Raw genomic sequence first — 17,500 nt, forward strand, 5'->3', positions numbered from 1 at the left:
AGTTATTATTACTGCTTTCCTCTTCGCTTTCCCGTTTTCGATACAACTGTAGCGTCCTATGTAAAAAATACCATTACTTCCTTTTTTTTCTCTTACAATAATTAAGTTGGGTTTTTGATGCTGTGTGTTATGTCTTGTTGTCTGACATGAATGAATCACAATTGTGCTTTTGTGACAGCTTATGTTTTTAAAGACTACTTCTTAAAGCAAATTAGAAGACTTATAAGTGAAATGCGCCAAGTATGCAACTTATTATTACATAAAATAATTTAGAAGGACCACACATACTAACACACACACATACATATAATATTATATATATATATATATATATATATATATATATATATATATATATATATATATATATTTATATATATATATATATATATATATATTATGTATATATATATATATATTATATATATATGTATATATATAAAGTAATCTATTTGCTATCATTAGCATTTGAAGAAAAAGACGTAAAAAAGGACACGCAGACAAGAGAAACAGTTTCCGGCGGTCATCTTTTCTAATAAAAAAAAAATGCAATTTTCATCAGAGTAATGAAATAAGAAAGTAAAGAAAGTTGGCAGAGAAGGGTCGATTAGTACCAAGAGGTATCTCTTCTTCCACTTTCTACGGAAATACCAGCGTCGGCCATTGCCTGGTTACTCGTTTTTGCCAGCATCATTTTTCCCGTTTCTTGCCAAGAGAAGCCTCTGCTTTCATTTGCTACTTTTTTTTTTATTTCGTTGAGATAAAAGAGAAAGAAAGAGAAATTTTGAAAGGGAAAGTAATTTGAGACGAGAGAGAGAGAGAGAGAGAGAGAGAGAGAGAGAGAGAGAGAGAGAGAATTGATGACTGTCGATCTCCGGGGTGTCGGGTGGGAGTGACTTTAGCCCATGTACAATTCAACACATGACCTAAGATTAACGTAATGCATTTGGTAGGTAGTTGACTGTGATGGGTCACTGCCAGAGTGCGGGAGGCCATGGGGCTGGTAATCTGCGCCAAAAAAGTCGTGACAAGAACAGGAAAATTAACAACATCTGGAACCATTTCTCAAACAGGAAAAAAGGCGTTTCGTTTAACACTCCAACTCACATACACACACACAAAACACACACACACACATATATATATATATATATATATATATATATATATATATATATATATATATATATATACTGTATATCTATCTATATATATATGTATATATATATATATATATATATATATATATATATATATATATATATATATATATATATATATATATATATATATATTAGTGTGTGAATATATTCACAATGATGCCAGCTCAAACAAATACCATCGAATACTTCAGTTTCAACCTCGCCTTTTTCAAATGGTTTTTCTAAGGAGAGCTTTCGGAGACTGCAAACGTCCGTCAGGGCTATGCAAATGCCACCCCGTCTTTCTCCAAGTTCCCGTCTCCTTAAAAGTTACATTCCTCTCTCTCCTAAAATCTACTTATTTGCTGGAAATAACGACGAGCACCTTGGGTAGAGTTTTCTTAAAAACCTACGCGTGTATTTTTGCGTAATATTAATAATTAACAAACAAACAAACAAGGAGAAGCAATATATACCACGTACGCGGAATATAAAAAAATCCCATTATCTTCTAACGCAGGAGGGAGGGGCGAATGAATGCACTTTTATAGTCAAGAATTTTATGCGAGAGGACAAAAGATTTACCGAGTAAAAAATATTCTGTACAGTCGCTACAGCGTATATTCAAGGCCACCGAAAGTAGATCTATCTTTCGATGGTCTCGGTATAATGCTGTATGAGCCGCGGCCCATGAAACTTTAACCACGACCCGGTGGTGGCCTATCTTATTTCGTTGCCAGACGCAACATTACGGCTAAATTTTATCTTAAATAAAATAAAAAAGAAAAATACTGAAGTTAGAGGGCTGCCATGTGGTATGTTTGATGATTGGAGGGTGGATGATCAACATACCAGTTTGCAGCCCTCTAGCCTCACTAGTTTTTAAGATTTGAGGGCGGACAGAATAAAGCGCAGACGGACAGACAAAACCGCCACAATAGTTTTCTAGTTTTCTTTTAAAGAAAACTAAGAATGAAAAATGCGACATACCGAGCAACTCTCGCTGTGAAGTCGGTACAAAGGATGTGAAGTAGGAAAAACAGAAGAAAGGATAGAATTCGAATGCCAACCCTAAGATAGTTCACCCCCTGGATATATATGTGATGACTTATCCGGCACTGAATGGTGACCTATAGGCTGGGGAAGGCACTGGTCGATGGTTAACACGAAATCTTGTTCTGCAAAAGTAAACTTAATACGCGAACATTATATAATTATAATAATCCTCTGATCGAACAATGCACGACACTGTACGTTGTTTTTTTTTTTTTTTCAAATACATCTTACGAAGGTAGAAATCGAAAATAAAAGTTAGATGAGGCATATGATACAAAATATAAGATGAAAGAAAATATGTTTTAATCATACCATCCAAAACATTTAGGAGTAAGAAAAACAACAGGTTTTATTTTGATTTTACAGTACTAAAAAAAAGAGAGTGATTCTGAGTGTTTTGTTTGGGAACTTTGAGTTATCCCGTGCAATGGCAGATAAAAAAATAACTAGTAAATAAAAAAAAACGAGAGAGGTAGGGACTTGTGAATTACGGAAGGATAATATTTTTTTATCATTGCTTACTGAAAGTATACCACAAACCTCATTATGAGACTAATGACCTAAATTGCATGGTTACCCACACAATATGGAATATAAAGCTGTTTGGGGCTAGTTCTCGAAGTCAGTAATATTATTAATAATAATAAAGCAACACAGAGAAAACGACTTTGTTTTGCGAAACGTGAGTAAGCGCCTTTACAAAGTGTAAACAGGGACCGACTGTGTAGTACCGAATATTCACAAAGAACGCGTCATGTTCGAATCAATTTTTCCTTCAGTGGTCAGCTGATCTGGCGAGAAACGGGAAGTGAAAGTTTTAGTTTGGCTTACGTTACTTGTCCTCTCTCTCTCTTTCTGTCTGTTTGTTTACCTGTTACTCTTCTTCCTAAATGTAATGAGTTCGTTAATACAGTTTGGTTTTCTCACTCGTTAAGATGCATTTAAACTTAACACTCATCCACCCAGTTTAACTTGCGAGCGCACGCGCGTATACTTAACACTCATCCACCCAGTTTAACTTGCGAGCGCACGCGCGTGTATATATGTATGAAAAGGATGTGACAGAGCTGATAAATTCTCTTTGTAAATGAATGGACATTTTCACAAAAGCTTATTCGAAGGTAAAACACACACACGTGTGTATGTATATATATATAAATGTGTGTGTGTGTGTGTCTTGCGTGCATGTGTTTTCCTTCGATAAGTTTTTGTGATATTGCCCATTCTTTTACAAAGAGAATTTATCAACTCTGTAATTTCCTCTCACTTTCTCTTTCCTATCTCTGTTGCCTAAGGTCCTTCTTATCTCCCCTCTCCTCCTCCTCCCCCTCCTTATCTTCTTCTTCCTACTATTTCGCCCCTCCATTCATTTTCCTTTCTCTTCTATCTACCTTTCCCGCCTTTCGGGTCAACAGCTTTCTAATGTGTCCTTGGCAGCGAGGAAGTGCTTGGCGGCAAGAGTGGTCATGGCGGGGTGGGGTTGGGGGACGGGAGGAGTGGAGGCCGGTACCTGGTTTTGTTGAGAGAAAGAGAGAGGCAAGAAATGCCGAGGAAATGTTATCATAAAAGAAACTACGCGGGGAAAATAGAAGGAAATATACCGACGTTACTTGTTTTACATCAGATCTGAAGAAGTCAGAGTACCAGAGGAGACAAAATAATTCTTCATATAGACGAGATGTAGAGATCTATGGAGCTTGTTTATAACAGAGCGCCCTTGGAGGAATTGGCTGCCCAGAGCGAAAACAGTCACCGCGAGCAACGAGCGTTAATGAACTTCGCTTCTTAAAGAGTATAGATTAGCATCTCGTCGTAGCTTCCACATTTATCTTTGGGACACTCATATTGGTCTTCATCCAGTCCATAAGGGTTGGCCCATTTGTTTGTTTAGGCAGGCCCCGTTTATTTGTTTGTTTATGCAGGCCCATTTATGTGTCTGTTTAAACAGGGGCACCATTTATTTGTTATACCTGTTTTTTTTTAATAGATATGCCTTTATTTTCTTCTTGTAAGTCTTTTTCTACATTATATATTCTATGGAAGTAATGAATGACAATGCTGGGGAATGAATTACTATTCAAGCGACGTCATATATCGTTATTAATAACATATATGTCGGTGATAGCACAGGATCATTAACATACTGGTTGCATACTGACCTACATGCTATTCCCTGATCATGCATGAAAACATATAGATATACAAGGTTATCTATACGCATCTAACTATATATTCGCATCTCACAGTTATTTTGGCCGAGGTAATTATCAGTAAATGAAATTCTCACTGGTTGTTAGCTAAAATGTCATAAAACAAGCCTTGAATAATTAGTTCCGCCGTGTTATACCTGTTTTTTTAATAGATATGCCTTTATTTTGCTTCTTTCTCTCCCTCTTCTTGTAAGTCTTTTTCTACATATACACAGATGATCAGATATCCATCTCGTTCTCTCTACAGGATCACACACACACACACACATATATATATATATATATATATATATATATATATACGCATATATATATATCGCATATATATATATATATATCTCACCAGTAAATATAAACAACACATATACAGAGTATATATATGTATATATGTATAAATATATACACATATATATATATATATATATATATATATATATATATATATATATATATATATATATATATATATATATATATATAGGTATATACACGTGTGCATGTGAGAGAGAGAGATAAGAGATTTAGAGAGAGAGAGAGAGAGAGAGAGAGAGAGAGAGAGAGAGAGAGAACTTCAAAGAACCGTTGCTGTTACGCTAATGAACTGAGAACATTCGCGTCAAACGCATTGACACTTTGGGAACAAATTTCCACCGTAAGATTATTCACGTGTCAATCACGGGCTTTAAGTCCCAGTGTCTCCAGACTTAAGTTTTTAAGGTTTTTTGCCTGACCTTTCTCGAGAACATAACTGGCTGCGGTTTTGCTGGTGTTTATTATCTTAGCTCTTCACGGATTTTAGCCGTTTTTTAGACTGTAAACTTTCAAGACGAACTTGGTATGCAGCAGAGGCTGTCCATTTCTTTTCTGTAGATTTTTTCCTTTTATTTATTTGTCTTTACGTTAACTTGATTTGCATGCAACTTATTATACGATAAAAAAGTCACGAATATGTATTACTTGCCTGTATGTATAAGTGCATGTATATTTGCATGTAGGTCATATGGTTAACTTAAAAACAATGCATGTGTGGATTTATGAGTTTGCTTTGTTTTACATGTGTTCCTTCATTTAAACAAGATCAATATGGCATACAAAAGGGCTGTTTCATATGCAAAATAATTTTTACCTAAGTATGAGCGCTTACACATATATACAACTCCGAATGCAAGTTACATTTACATTACATTGTATTGGATACATGGAATTTTAATTATTAAGGAGAATGGTCTCTGGAAATTACGAAAATTATTCAGCTTGGATGCTTATAAAACCATTAAATCAACCAGGCATACACAGACCACACAAACATATTTATAGTGCATATATATGTCTGTGTGGGTACAGCATATACTCTAAATGCATGAATGTATGTATAATCAATAATAATAATATCTGAGTGGGTCTTGTTTGTCCTCCCCCGGATGACAGTAGGGGAGACATGACACAGCCAACCGCCCGCTGTAAACCGGTTTGTCCGCCCCTAGTGGGGGCGGGGTAGGTAGGGGAACGGGAGGATAGGGGAGGCATCCACCCTCCTCCTGCAAACCTGTCTGTCCGGCCCGGGTGGGGGCGGGTTAGGTAGAGGATCGGGAGGGTAGGGGAGACAGTAGCGCCGAGATCCAGCGCTGTTTGTCTGCGCCAACAAACTCGTACTTTAAATATTTATACTCGCCCAACTTCATTGACATACATTGAAACAAAGAAACAAAGATAGTAAGAATGAACATGATTAGCAGGTGCAAGTGACTCTCAGTATTATTCATCTAACAATAAAGGATTTTTTGCAAAAATATATCATGAGAACAAACACGTGGAGATGGGGAATGAGAAAGAACGAACAGAAAGGGTGAAGGGATGGGGTGGGAGTGTTAAGGGTAAGGGTAAGGGTAAGAGGGGGAGGGTGAAAGGGGAAGGGGCCGAGGGCTTCTTCCTCAGCTGGCATGAATCTATGTCAGTGTAGCAAAGAGCAATGTACCAACCGCCGACTCAAGCTCCTCCTTATTTCGTAACCGCAAAATTCTCAACTCTTACGTAATACGTATTTTTCAACCCTCAGAATCGCCTTTTCCAGAAGCTATATTTGTCAGTCCGTTCGTAGCCAGCCCTAAGGCTTGTGTGTGTGTGTGTGTTGGGGGGTGGGGTTGGGGTTGGGGGGACGTTGACCTTCTCCATGTGCGATGCACGTCTGTGCTTCTATTCGGTTGTTCCCTTGTCCTGTGGTTTATGCAAACCAAAGTTTGTTTTCGGTATTTTATTTTAATTTTTCTCGTGGAAGTGGGTGGGATTATTATTCGAACAACTTATTTCAACCTTTTTTTTCCTTTTAAGGGTATAACGTAAATATATCCATTCCTTTTCTTCTTGAAGGGGCATAGGTCTAGAAGGTGTTTATATACGCTTTTAACAATTATTTTGGAATGACCCCCATCTGTTTGTGACCTACCTTAGTGGACTAACTACCAGATACTAACTCAGTGCTTAGGCCAACAGAGATATAACTTGCCTGAACGAGATTTTCCTAAACCGCTCATTTTCTGGGAATCAAACCGTGACTCTATTATTGATAAGGCTAGTGCTTCAACCGCTAAACTTTTGCACACACACACACACACACACACACACACACACATATATATATATATATATATATATATATATATATATATATATATATAGAGAGAGAGAGAGAGAGAGAGAGAGAGAGAGAGAGAGAGCGTGTCAAGTATGCATTTTATGGATGAACACGTATACACATGTTTACGTATGTCTTGTCACATTTTCCTTCTCATTATTTTGTCTCGATTCCCATATATTTTTCTCAGTAATTGGCTATTATTATCTTAGAAAAATAATTCTAATTTCAAATGTGACCTTGGTATGTAAACCAGCCTCTTAATCATTATAAGTGGCATGACAGTAAATAAAACTCCGTTAGACCGATAGACACAGTTTTGAAGTCTTAATGATCTGTATCTCAGTCTGAGTGTATAAAAAGGTAGGAGAGACTATCCGAAATGATAGACACGACACAAAGAAAATGGTTACAAAAGGAACTTATATGGAGAGATCAACGGTTTCATGATGTGGTCTTTGGAAAAGTTATGAATAGCCATATCAAATTATGCCATCACTCAAATGTAAGTTTCAAGTGATCTCATGATTGAATGGTTGTATCAATAGAAGTTGTGACAGCAGCATTAACAAGTACAGAAACCCATCACAATGTAGTCTAGGTCTAATTGGGGAGACGGTTTGACATCCCGCTGTTATAAGATCGCTATCACCTTAGTAGTTCTTGTATTGGCACACTTACCTATTTTTGGTGTAGATGGTCGCTATGCCTATTCCTGTTGAGGAAACTTCAAAGCTGAGAGAGAGAGAGAGAGTAGGGTCGTTAAATTAGGAAAAAGGAGCATTTGAATTGGTGTGAGAGGAGCGAGTGAATTAGGATGTCATAGAAGGAACTGTCATAATTATGTCAGTTCAGAAAAAATGTAAATAACCAGAGAGAGAGAGAGAGAGAGAGAGAGAGAGAGAGAGAGAGAGAGAGAGGGGTCATTAAATTCGGAAAGAGTCGCAGTTAAATTGGTCTGAGAGGATCATGTGAATTAAGCTGACAGAGAAAGAGGAACGGTCTACGTCAGTCCAGAAATAAAAGGTAAATTAATCTGAGAGAGAGGGGAGAGGTTTGTGAATTTAGAAAGACGAGATCAGGTAAATTCGTCTGAGGGATAGGAGGGAGAATGCAAACCGTTTGGACTTAGAAGTGCAAGAAACTTGGTCTGAAAGAGAGGGAGAGGGGACTTATGAACCAATGGAATATTTGAAAATATCTGAGAAAGGGAAAAAGGAGAAGGCAAGTTCTGAAACAGACGAGCAGGTGAATTGGAGAGAGAGAGAGAGAGAGAGAGAGAGAGAGAGCCACACACACACGGCGGTTAGCACCAGGCACAGTCGTCAGTGTAACTGACGTTCTCTTGCTAAAGCGCACCACGCCGCTGCGGTGTGCAGACGAGAGCCAACTCAGTCTAGTGTGCTCGGGTTTTCACCGTTGGAGTTGTGAGCTCTCTGTCAATCTCTGTCTCGTTCCCGTCTGCATGATTGATTTCAACAGACTCTGGGCTTGCGTTTGCAAGCAGACTCCCCAATGTCTCATTTAGGATATTCCTTCGAGTGTACATAGTGTCCTCTTTTTGGCGTTTAATTGTTCAATTCCTTCGAGAGTTTAGACCGATGGAAGTATAAATTGTCAGTGCATGCAGTCGTCTGTTGGAAGGAATCCCAAGCGAAGAGCAGGATGGTGTATTGGCCTGCTTCCCAAACGCCTCGTAAAAAGATGACATTTTACCATGGTTTAGGTAGGTGATCACTAGTTCTAGATGTTTATATATATATATATATATATATATATATATATATATATATATATATATATGTATGTATATATATATCCTCTTGCTTGTTAGTAATTAATAGGAAACATCAACATTCAGAATTCAGACTTAAGAAAAATAATACTTAAAGTGTCTCATTTTTATTGAAAAAAATAGTAGATTGATTGTGTATATAGTTTACGACAGTTTTTTTTTTTTCTTTCCAAAGCGCAGCATTTGAAATTAGTAAATAATATCGCAGTCTCTTTTAACTGTACATATGTTAGCTTTTCTGGAGCGGAATGTTGAATGTTACTGTAAACGTATACAGTACGTGTGATTGTGGGAAGCTCTTAAACTCGTGCGGCTTACGACGAATTGAATAATTATTATGACTTGTGTGAAAAGTTTAAGGTATACTACAACATATATTCTTTAAGAGGAGATTGTATGGCACTAAGGCCTATAAAAAATATAATAGTATATATACTTATATTAGTTTAAGGTATGAAATCAGTTGCAAAGGTTGTAAATATTTAATGTTTTCTTGGATTGTAATACAGGAGTTACCCTACATTTGAAAACTGATTATCTTACTGAATCTTTGATGTGCATTAGTCTCTTGTTATGATTATATATATATATAGTGTGTGTGTGTGTATGTATCTTTCATTCGCAGCACAATAGACTTTTATTATATATATATTTATATGTGTGTGTGTATCTTTCATTCACCGCGCAATACACTTTATAGTACTAATATAACCTCTAGAATAGAAATAATGGTCAGCACTTGTCTGCTCGCTTCCAGAATATGCTGTCAGTCATTAAAAAATATAAACATTGACACATTAGTAAATAATAAACTATGATACTTTCTGCGTGAAACGAAATGTCAGGCGAGAAGTTTTATCTTAGGAAGACTAGGGGAGGGTAATGAACTACATAGTCGGCCAGTGAACTGTGGTACTTAGAACGTTGGAAATTTTGCGAGAGAAAATGAAGGTAATGGAACCTGTTTATGTGAAGTGCTCGGCCGCACGTGAGGACGATGTTTACTCTAGACGGCACATATTCAGTAACGTGATTATATATTCTGTATGTATGTATATATATATATATATATATATATATATATATATATATATATATATATATATATATATATATATGCATATATTACATTTTGTGTGTGTGTGCAAGTTAAGCGTAAGCTCTTAGATAATGACCAGAATTCAACAAAATACTATTTCGTTCTCCTGTTGTGAGGTTTTGGGATTTGCCCACTGCCGCTGTTTTTCCTTTCCTTTATTAGGAAGTTTGTCTACCTCTTCCTCCATGGTAAGTGCCATAGATAGAGAGATAGACTGATCGATAACAGTTGACAAGACAATAGACAAGAGTCGTATTATCGCCTTTGAACAACATAATATTTTGCGTCTTCATATTTCGTATTTCTCCTATTGTTAAAGCTCTTGTTTTCTCCTTATTCTTGCTTGCCTTCATAATATTCTAGCCATTCCTGTTCTTTTCAGTTATTTCATCTTCCCGATTTTGTAATCACTGCTTTTGTTATCTCTGTACTGTCACTTCCTTTTATTGATTAATCACTCTTTTTTTATATTTGGAATTTGATGAGTTATGATTAACTAATGATCAAAAATGGATATTGCCCATGGTAGTGTCTCGCTTAACCGTAGCTATTGATTGCAATATAAAACGGATATTTTTAGCATCATCTGTCTACATTGGTAGGGGTAGCATATTCCTCACTTGCTTCCCTCACTCATATGTTGTCCATCTAATATATTGTTGTTTTCTCTCTCTTATTAGACAGATTTATTTGACTTGGTTTTTTCGCTTTGATTTATTACTTTTATCCAAGTTCCTGTCTATTGTTTTTAAATTTTGATTAGTAGATTTTTTATTTACCTAATTAATTTTGTCTTTATGCTGAAGAGTAATTGTGTTAACTTCACTGTTTAACTTCGCAAGAGAAAAATTTTGTGAAAGAAGGAATCATAGGAAACAGGGGGGAAAACAGAGATGGGTTGAAGCAAAGCTGTTTGAATGTAAGGTAGAATTTCTTTATTTAGGCCTATAGTCAGGAAGTGTAGTTTAACCAGACCACTGAGCTGATTAACAGCTGAGGGCTGGCAAAGCTGTTTTGAATGTAAGCTTATTGTGGAATCCGAACCACATTATAGAACTAGAAACAAATTCCTCTTGTTTTATTTCTCGAACTCGTGACCAATGAATAGATGAGAAAATCACCCAGCGAGGAAAGGTCAAACCTCTTATCAGTGATAGGTAAATTAATTCACTTATGAATTTGCTGTATTTACATTTGCATTGTATTCCGAGTTATGATTTAATTTTGTTCTGATATTTGCCTAGTTTTGTTGTCGTAATGTATGCATGACTATCCTCACACAGATATACACACATGTATACATATGTATATATATACATATACTGTATATATGTATATATATAAATAACAGGATTTCATTTAAACTGGATGGTATTTATCAGTTATCATCGTCTGGTATCCGCTAGATACCATCCAGTTTAAATGAGGTCTTGTTATTAATTGTATTAATGGACAGAACAATTATTGTGTAAGTGATAAAGTATATATATATATATATATATATATATATATATATATATATATATATATATATATATATATATATATATATATATATATGAAATAAAGGGAGGAAAGGTCGAGGGTCTAGGGGAATAAGAAGGATACTGGCTAACCTACCAGAGTTATCTTACGAAAGGAGCATACATTTCTTGTCCTACTCTGTCCTCTCCTTTGTTAGGATTCAGACTGCCGGAGGAGTAAAGCTGTCTTCTACAGTATTGTAATAAGGTTCGTTATCTGTCTTTGAGACTATCCTCCAGTCTCTCTCTCTCGTTCCTTGAATAATTTTTGGTCTAAAATGCTGGTGCAGAAAATCACGTGGCCTTCTAGTGGCACTACTGCTAACTTCGACTGACGTTTCAATAACTTGAACGTATATTTTTAAGCTAATGGAATTTTGTTCAACACTCGTCCAAGGTTGCAAATACACGAATCTAATATTTCAGTCTAGTGATTTGGTTTCACTGACGTTTCGGTACGTTTGATGAATATACCGTCAGTTAATAAAAAAAAATATGCACGCACACATATATATACGTGTGTCTGTTTGTGTTTGGTTTTGTTATTAGGAACAGAAGGTATATTTATCAAGCGTGCCGAAGCGTCAATGAAATCTGTGCACTAGACTGAAATATTGGTTTCGTGTATTTGTAACCTTGGATGAGCATTGAACAGAATTCCATTAACTGCAAAATGTACGTTCATGTTACTGAAACGTCAAACGAAGTTAGCAGTAGTGCCACTAGAAATAAGATATACTGTTCTATATCAGCGTTTTAGACCGAACGTTATTTAAGGAGAGAGAGAGAGAGAGAGCCTTCTTAAATTATTGTAACAGTTTTTCTTGTCCGGTAGTCTGAATCATAACAAAGAAGAGGATGAAGTAGGGCAAAGAATGATGCTCCTTTCATAAGATGTTCCTGGTAGGGTAGCCAGCATCCCTCTTACTCCCCAAGACCCTGCCATTTCCTCCCTTTATTTCTTCATCATAACTTCATCGTAACTTCATCACAATAATTACTGATTAAAATCGACTGCTTGTCTCTTAGTGGCTTCTTGCTAGTAGTCATTTTATATTGTTCAGTCAAAGTTTATGACACAACCCCCATTTCTCAAATGATCCACACTTAATTGTTTCTTTATTATGCAATCGACTGAGAAATTTCTGTTGTTTATGAAAAAAGGTAATGCAAACGTGTTAGTATTTTGAAAGACATTCAGCTGTTGTAGTTTCATTTGTTTATAAATGAAAATTATAACTAGTGGAAATCCGAGTTGCTACTGAGATTTAATATTGGTCTGTAATAACGAATAGAAAAATATATCAAGCATTTCACATACGCAAGCACATATCGAAATACTTTGTTTACGAATGATGTAAACAAGTGCATACTCACTATATATATGTATATATGTATATATATATATATATATATTGTGTGTGTATGGTTTCCGTTTATGGTGTAAATATGCTGCTACAAACATACACACACAAGCGCACACAGACATATACACACACACACATATATGCGTGTGTGTTTGTGTGTTGCAGGATATTTACATTATAAAGGGAAGCCGTCCAGGCAAATAACTATCTAGAATCCTGTGTAATCTCACAGCGGGGAAGGCTAAAGCCAAGAAAAAAAAAAAAACAATAAATAAAAGAAGCGCAAAAAGAAGCTAGAACAGCTGATTAGTCGAGTGAGTAAACGAGTTCAAAAGTCTAGCTTGACCAGACGAAGTCTCCTTAAAAGAAACACAAACGCACAGAACTCTCTCGCATAGGTAAAGAAGAAGAATTTAGAGCGATGTCGACCGCCTCTCCCCGTTCGAACCTCGTCCTCCTGTCTTGCGACTCCCCCTCTCTCCAGAGGTTCGTTTATTGCGATACAAATCACAGTTCAGTTGTATTAACTAACCGTCAGTGGGTCAATGTTATTTTCTTTATCAGTGTTAGCAGTGATAGTTTAAATAACCTCCATAGTAACTGAAGCAGATCTGGCCGATTCGTATCCTCATGGGACAAACGAAGTCATTTCGCCATTCCTTCGAACACCGATACGGCAGATGGCCTGTAATTGCTCTGGTTTTGTTCGACTCCGTTTTTTTTTTATTCTCTCTTTCATGTCATTCTTTATCGCATATTTTTTCATGGTACCGTTTTTTTTTTCTCTGACGTCTCATTAGACTTATATTACTTGCATCATTTCAGTATTCTCATACATACTTATATTTATACACACACACACACACACACACACACACACACACACACACACACATATATATATATATATATATATATATATATATATATATATATATATATATATATATATATATCGATAGATAAGATAGATTATAGCGTGATAGTGTGTATGTTCGTAAGAGTACTTAATCAAGCATATGTATAGAAGTTAATAATGCTCATAGCCAGGCACAGATGTCTATCAATTGTACTTTTTTAAACAAAATATGTAGCATTTTTAATTAAGTCATGTATATTTGAGATTTTATTTTAGGGTCATTAATGGAAATCGGAACTTTTCCCTTGCAAATGTAATATTGATAATAATACATTTGTATAATATTCAACTGTAATGGATGTAAAACAGTTTTATACTAATCCTGATATAATTATTATACTACTTTCACTAATACCCCCATCGGGTGATTTTGTCTCCGAACATACAGTGCAACAAACTGATACTTTAGAGAAAGCGTGACCATTATAACAAAGGGCCCGATCACTCATTTGGTCATTCATAATATGGAGTTGTAGTCCAGTGGTTAGCCGAAGGCACGTTCCGTTAAATCCCGTTGAGCATTTTGAGATCCAAGCGGAGCATTATTAACTGATAGTTAATTGACTTTGGTGGGTCGCAATCTGGGTAGAGAAGGGCACTCATCCTAGTACGCGAGCTGAGATCTGTAAGGCTACTGATTTTTGAAGCCACCCCTTTTTTGGAGAGAACAGGGGTATGGTTGATATGTATGTTATATATGTATGTATGTATATATATTATATATAATCTACTGGTCACTTTTTACAAGATACGTATGTAATTGTAATGGCCACGATGACCTCTAACCTCTTGCATTTTTCACACTTTTTGGATACTCTTGTCACTACAAAGCCTTATATCCAATTGCAAGAATATAAATTAACTTTGCTGTTCGTAGCAGGATTCATACCCGTATCCAGAGTATCAGAACGAAGTCAAGTGGTTGCCCTCGTTCTGATACTCTGTATGCCTGTTCGATACCTGCTACGGACATCAGAATTACCTCATACTCTTGCATTTGGACCTAAGGCTTTGTACTGACAAGCGTATCCAAAAAGTGTGAAGAATCCGAGTAGTTAAGAGGTCATTGTGGTTGTTACAAATATATATATATATATATATATATATATATATATATATATATATATATATATATATATATATATATATTTATATTTTATATATATATGTGTATACATATGTGTGTATTTAAATGTATATATACTCTGTATATGAAAACTGACTTCGAAATCTTGCCAGCTACAGAGGTCGTATGAGAGGAACGGACGACCTTATAGCAACCAGTCTGCAAAATAATCAAGTAATTATATTCAGGTACTGCACTATGCAATAATCGTTTCGGACTTAAGGAATTTAGAGAGTCTCTATATAGGGTTCTCTGATCATTAATGCAAGAGCTATTGTTTATGTAATAGGAAGTAAATGTATAAAAAATTTATATACATATATTATATATTATCCATAAACACACACACACACACACACACACACACACACACACACATATATATATATATATATATATATATATATATATATATATATATATATATATATATATATATATATATATTAAAGGTATAGAGAAAGGGTAACATGTTCATAAATGACGGAGATATCAATGAAAGCTACCAAAATAAGTATAAGTAACATTAAATTAAGAATTACTACAAAATTATTATTTTTTTAATCTAATTTATGGAACAGTATATATAGTATATATATATATATATATATATATATATATATATATATATATATATATATATATATATATATATATATATATATGTGTGTGTGTGTGTGTGTGTGTGTGTGTGTGTGTATTAAAGAAATCACTTGCACAATCGATTATCAAATATGAAAGATAACGAAGTGAACTGATGATTTCAACGAGCCCTAAAAAAGTAATCCAGCAGTGGGCTTGCTATCAGCTTTTCAACACCTTACCACACATTTCCACAGGACAACTTAGAAAGTGAATACTTTACCATAATTCTTAGTTGTGATATTAGGTTCTTGTTTTGGGGTGCTCCTTGTGACCTACAATGCTATGAGTCATCTTTCTCCTTTTTTTGTGTGTCTGACTGACACAGATTGATGGCCCTTTGTTTCTTTTGGTTGAAATTCTCCCGTGGCAGTTATGTAGTTCTCACTGGGTACAGAGTGGAAAGATATGTTAAGAATGAAGGACAGTGCTCTCATGGAATGGAAGTCTGGAATGCAAAGGCTCTGCTTATCAGACGTAGAGGAAGATTTTTTTTTTTAAATTGGAAGATAATGATAAAACTGTCTCTGAAGGATAACCTACATTGTATAGGGTTTACCTTGAAGATAACGTCTTGTGTCTTGAACTCTTAAAAAACAAAGCAAAATTGTTTCTCGAAGTCTAAAGGATTTTAAATCATTAAGCTAAGTTGTTTAAGATAATGAAGTTGTACGTTTTGGTATATTATTTTTGTATAGAAATCTACATTTAAATAATTAAAACTGCCTCATCATTATTTTGATGAGATCAGCTTTCCGAAGAGGTAGTAACTTTCTCCGACTCGATATTTGTTTGTTTATCTGTTTTTCTCTGGGTGAATGAAAACTAAACATTTCTTTTAAGAACAAGCAATGTACAAACACAAGATTTGAAACTGAGCAAGTTTCTTTTGTGTGTGTATGTGTGTGTGTGTTTGAGGTGTGTAGATTCAATATGCTTTCACCCCTAAGGAATCCACACAGAAACATCTTGCTCACTGCTGAGAAAAGTACCCTTATATGACTGGAAGCAAAGTCTTGAAGATTTTCTTGTTCCTGTGCTCATGGGATTAAAGCTTTCCCTTCCCTGGAACGATGCCAGGTAGCTTTGTTCTTGACAAAGCTGCAATTTTGTTCTGTTTTTTGCAACACTTTCTATTTCCTTACAAGACAGCTTGAGGATTTCTTCTTATCTTAAAGAAACTTGGTATTTGTTTTGGTATTTCTACTCGTTATCGGCTTCCTTACCTCATTCCTTCATCCGCGCAACTTTCTTCAGTAGGCTCTGTCGTGAATAAAATATGACATCGTTACCAGAGTGGGGGCAGTATTTCACTGCCAGCTTTCTACCCAACACCCGTCACTCGTTATTCCCAGCTGAAGTGATCGTCACCTTTGCAATAATCATCAGCTTAATTAAGATGTACACTTAAATATTTATACTGTATTGCTTATACATATATATATATATATTATATATATATATATATATATATATATATATATATATATATATATATATATATATATATATATATATATATATATATATATATGTATGTATGTATGTATGCTGTATAAATACAATATATATACTCGCATGTTAGTACATACAACAAATAAACAGAGCTGTCTTATAGTCACTACAAGCATTGATGTTTTAACTTGGACGAAAGAGAAGATACAGGATTCCTGAACTCCCGCAAATCTAGATTTAAGTGACGTTCATAATATGGATGCAACTGGATAAACACAGCAAAACCTGGGCTTTTCACTTGTTAGAGCAGGGTTTCGATTTTGCCATTTGGGATCATCCTGGATGAAAGTCTTTGTTATATTGACTCTCAGATGCTCTTGCTAACCAGAAGGGTTAGCGGCTGGGCTGTTTCACGGGGAGCTTTCTAATTACCCTCTTTAATTACATTCACTCAGCATGAGTTCCTAATAACGCAGACTCTTGGGTAGTAAATTAATAACTGGGGCAGAATTCATTGGGTATTTTTAGAACGCT

At 35.4% G+C, this 17,500-nt stretch overlaps 1 protein-coding gene across 2 annotated transcripts in view; it reads left to right on the top strand.

Moving 5' to 3' along the window:
* Positions 1-17,500, top strand: part of Sb (Stubble) — a 114,018-nt gene that overhangs the window by 19,680 nt on the left and 76,838 nt on the right. Inside the window, exon 1 of one of the 2 annotated variants that reach the window (XM_067105164.1) lies at positions 8,361-8,766. The exons of the other annotated variant lie outside the window; for it this stretch is intronic. Within the exon in view, the coding sequence (XP_066961265.1) occupies positions 8,706-8,766 (61 nt within the window). The 5' untranslated portion in view covers positions 8,361-8,705. Of the gene's footprint in view, positions 1-8,360; positions 8,767-17,500 lie in introns of those variants that run through there. 2 annotated transcript variants of the gene reach the window in all.

This window comes from Macrobrachium rosenbergii, chromosome 6 (genome assembly GCF_040412425.1).
Source record: "Macrobrachium rosenbergii isolate ZJJX-2024 chromosome 6, ASM4041242v1, whole genome shotgun sequence".
Classification (NCBI taxonomy): domain Eukaryota; kingdom Metazoa; phylum Arthropoda; class Malacostraca; order Decapoda; family Palaemonidae; genus Macrobrachium; species Macrobrachium rosenbergii.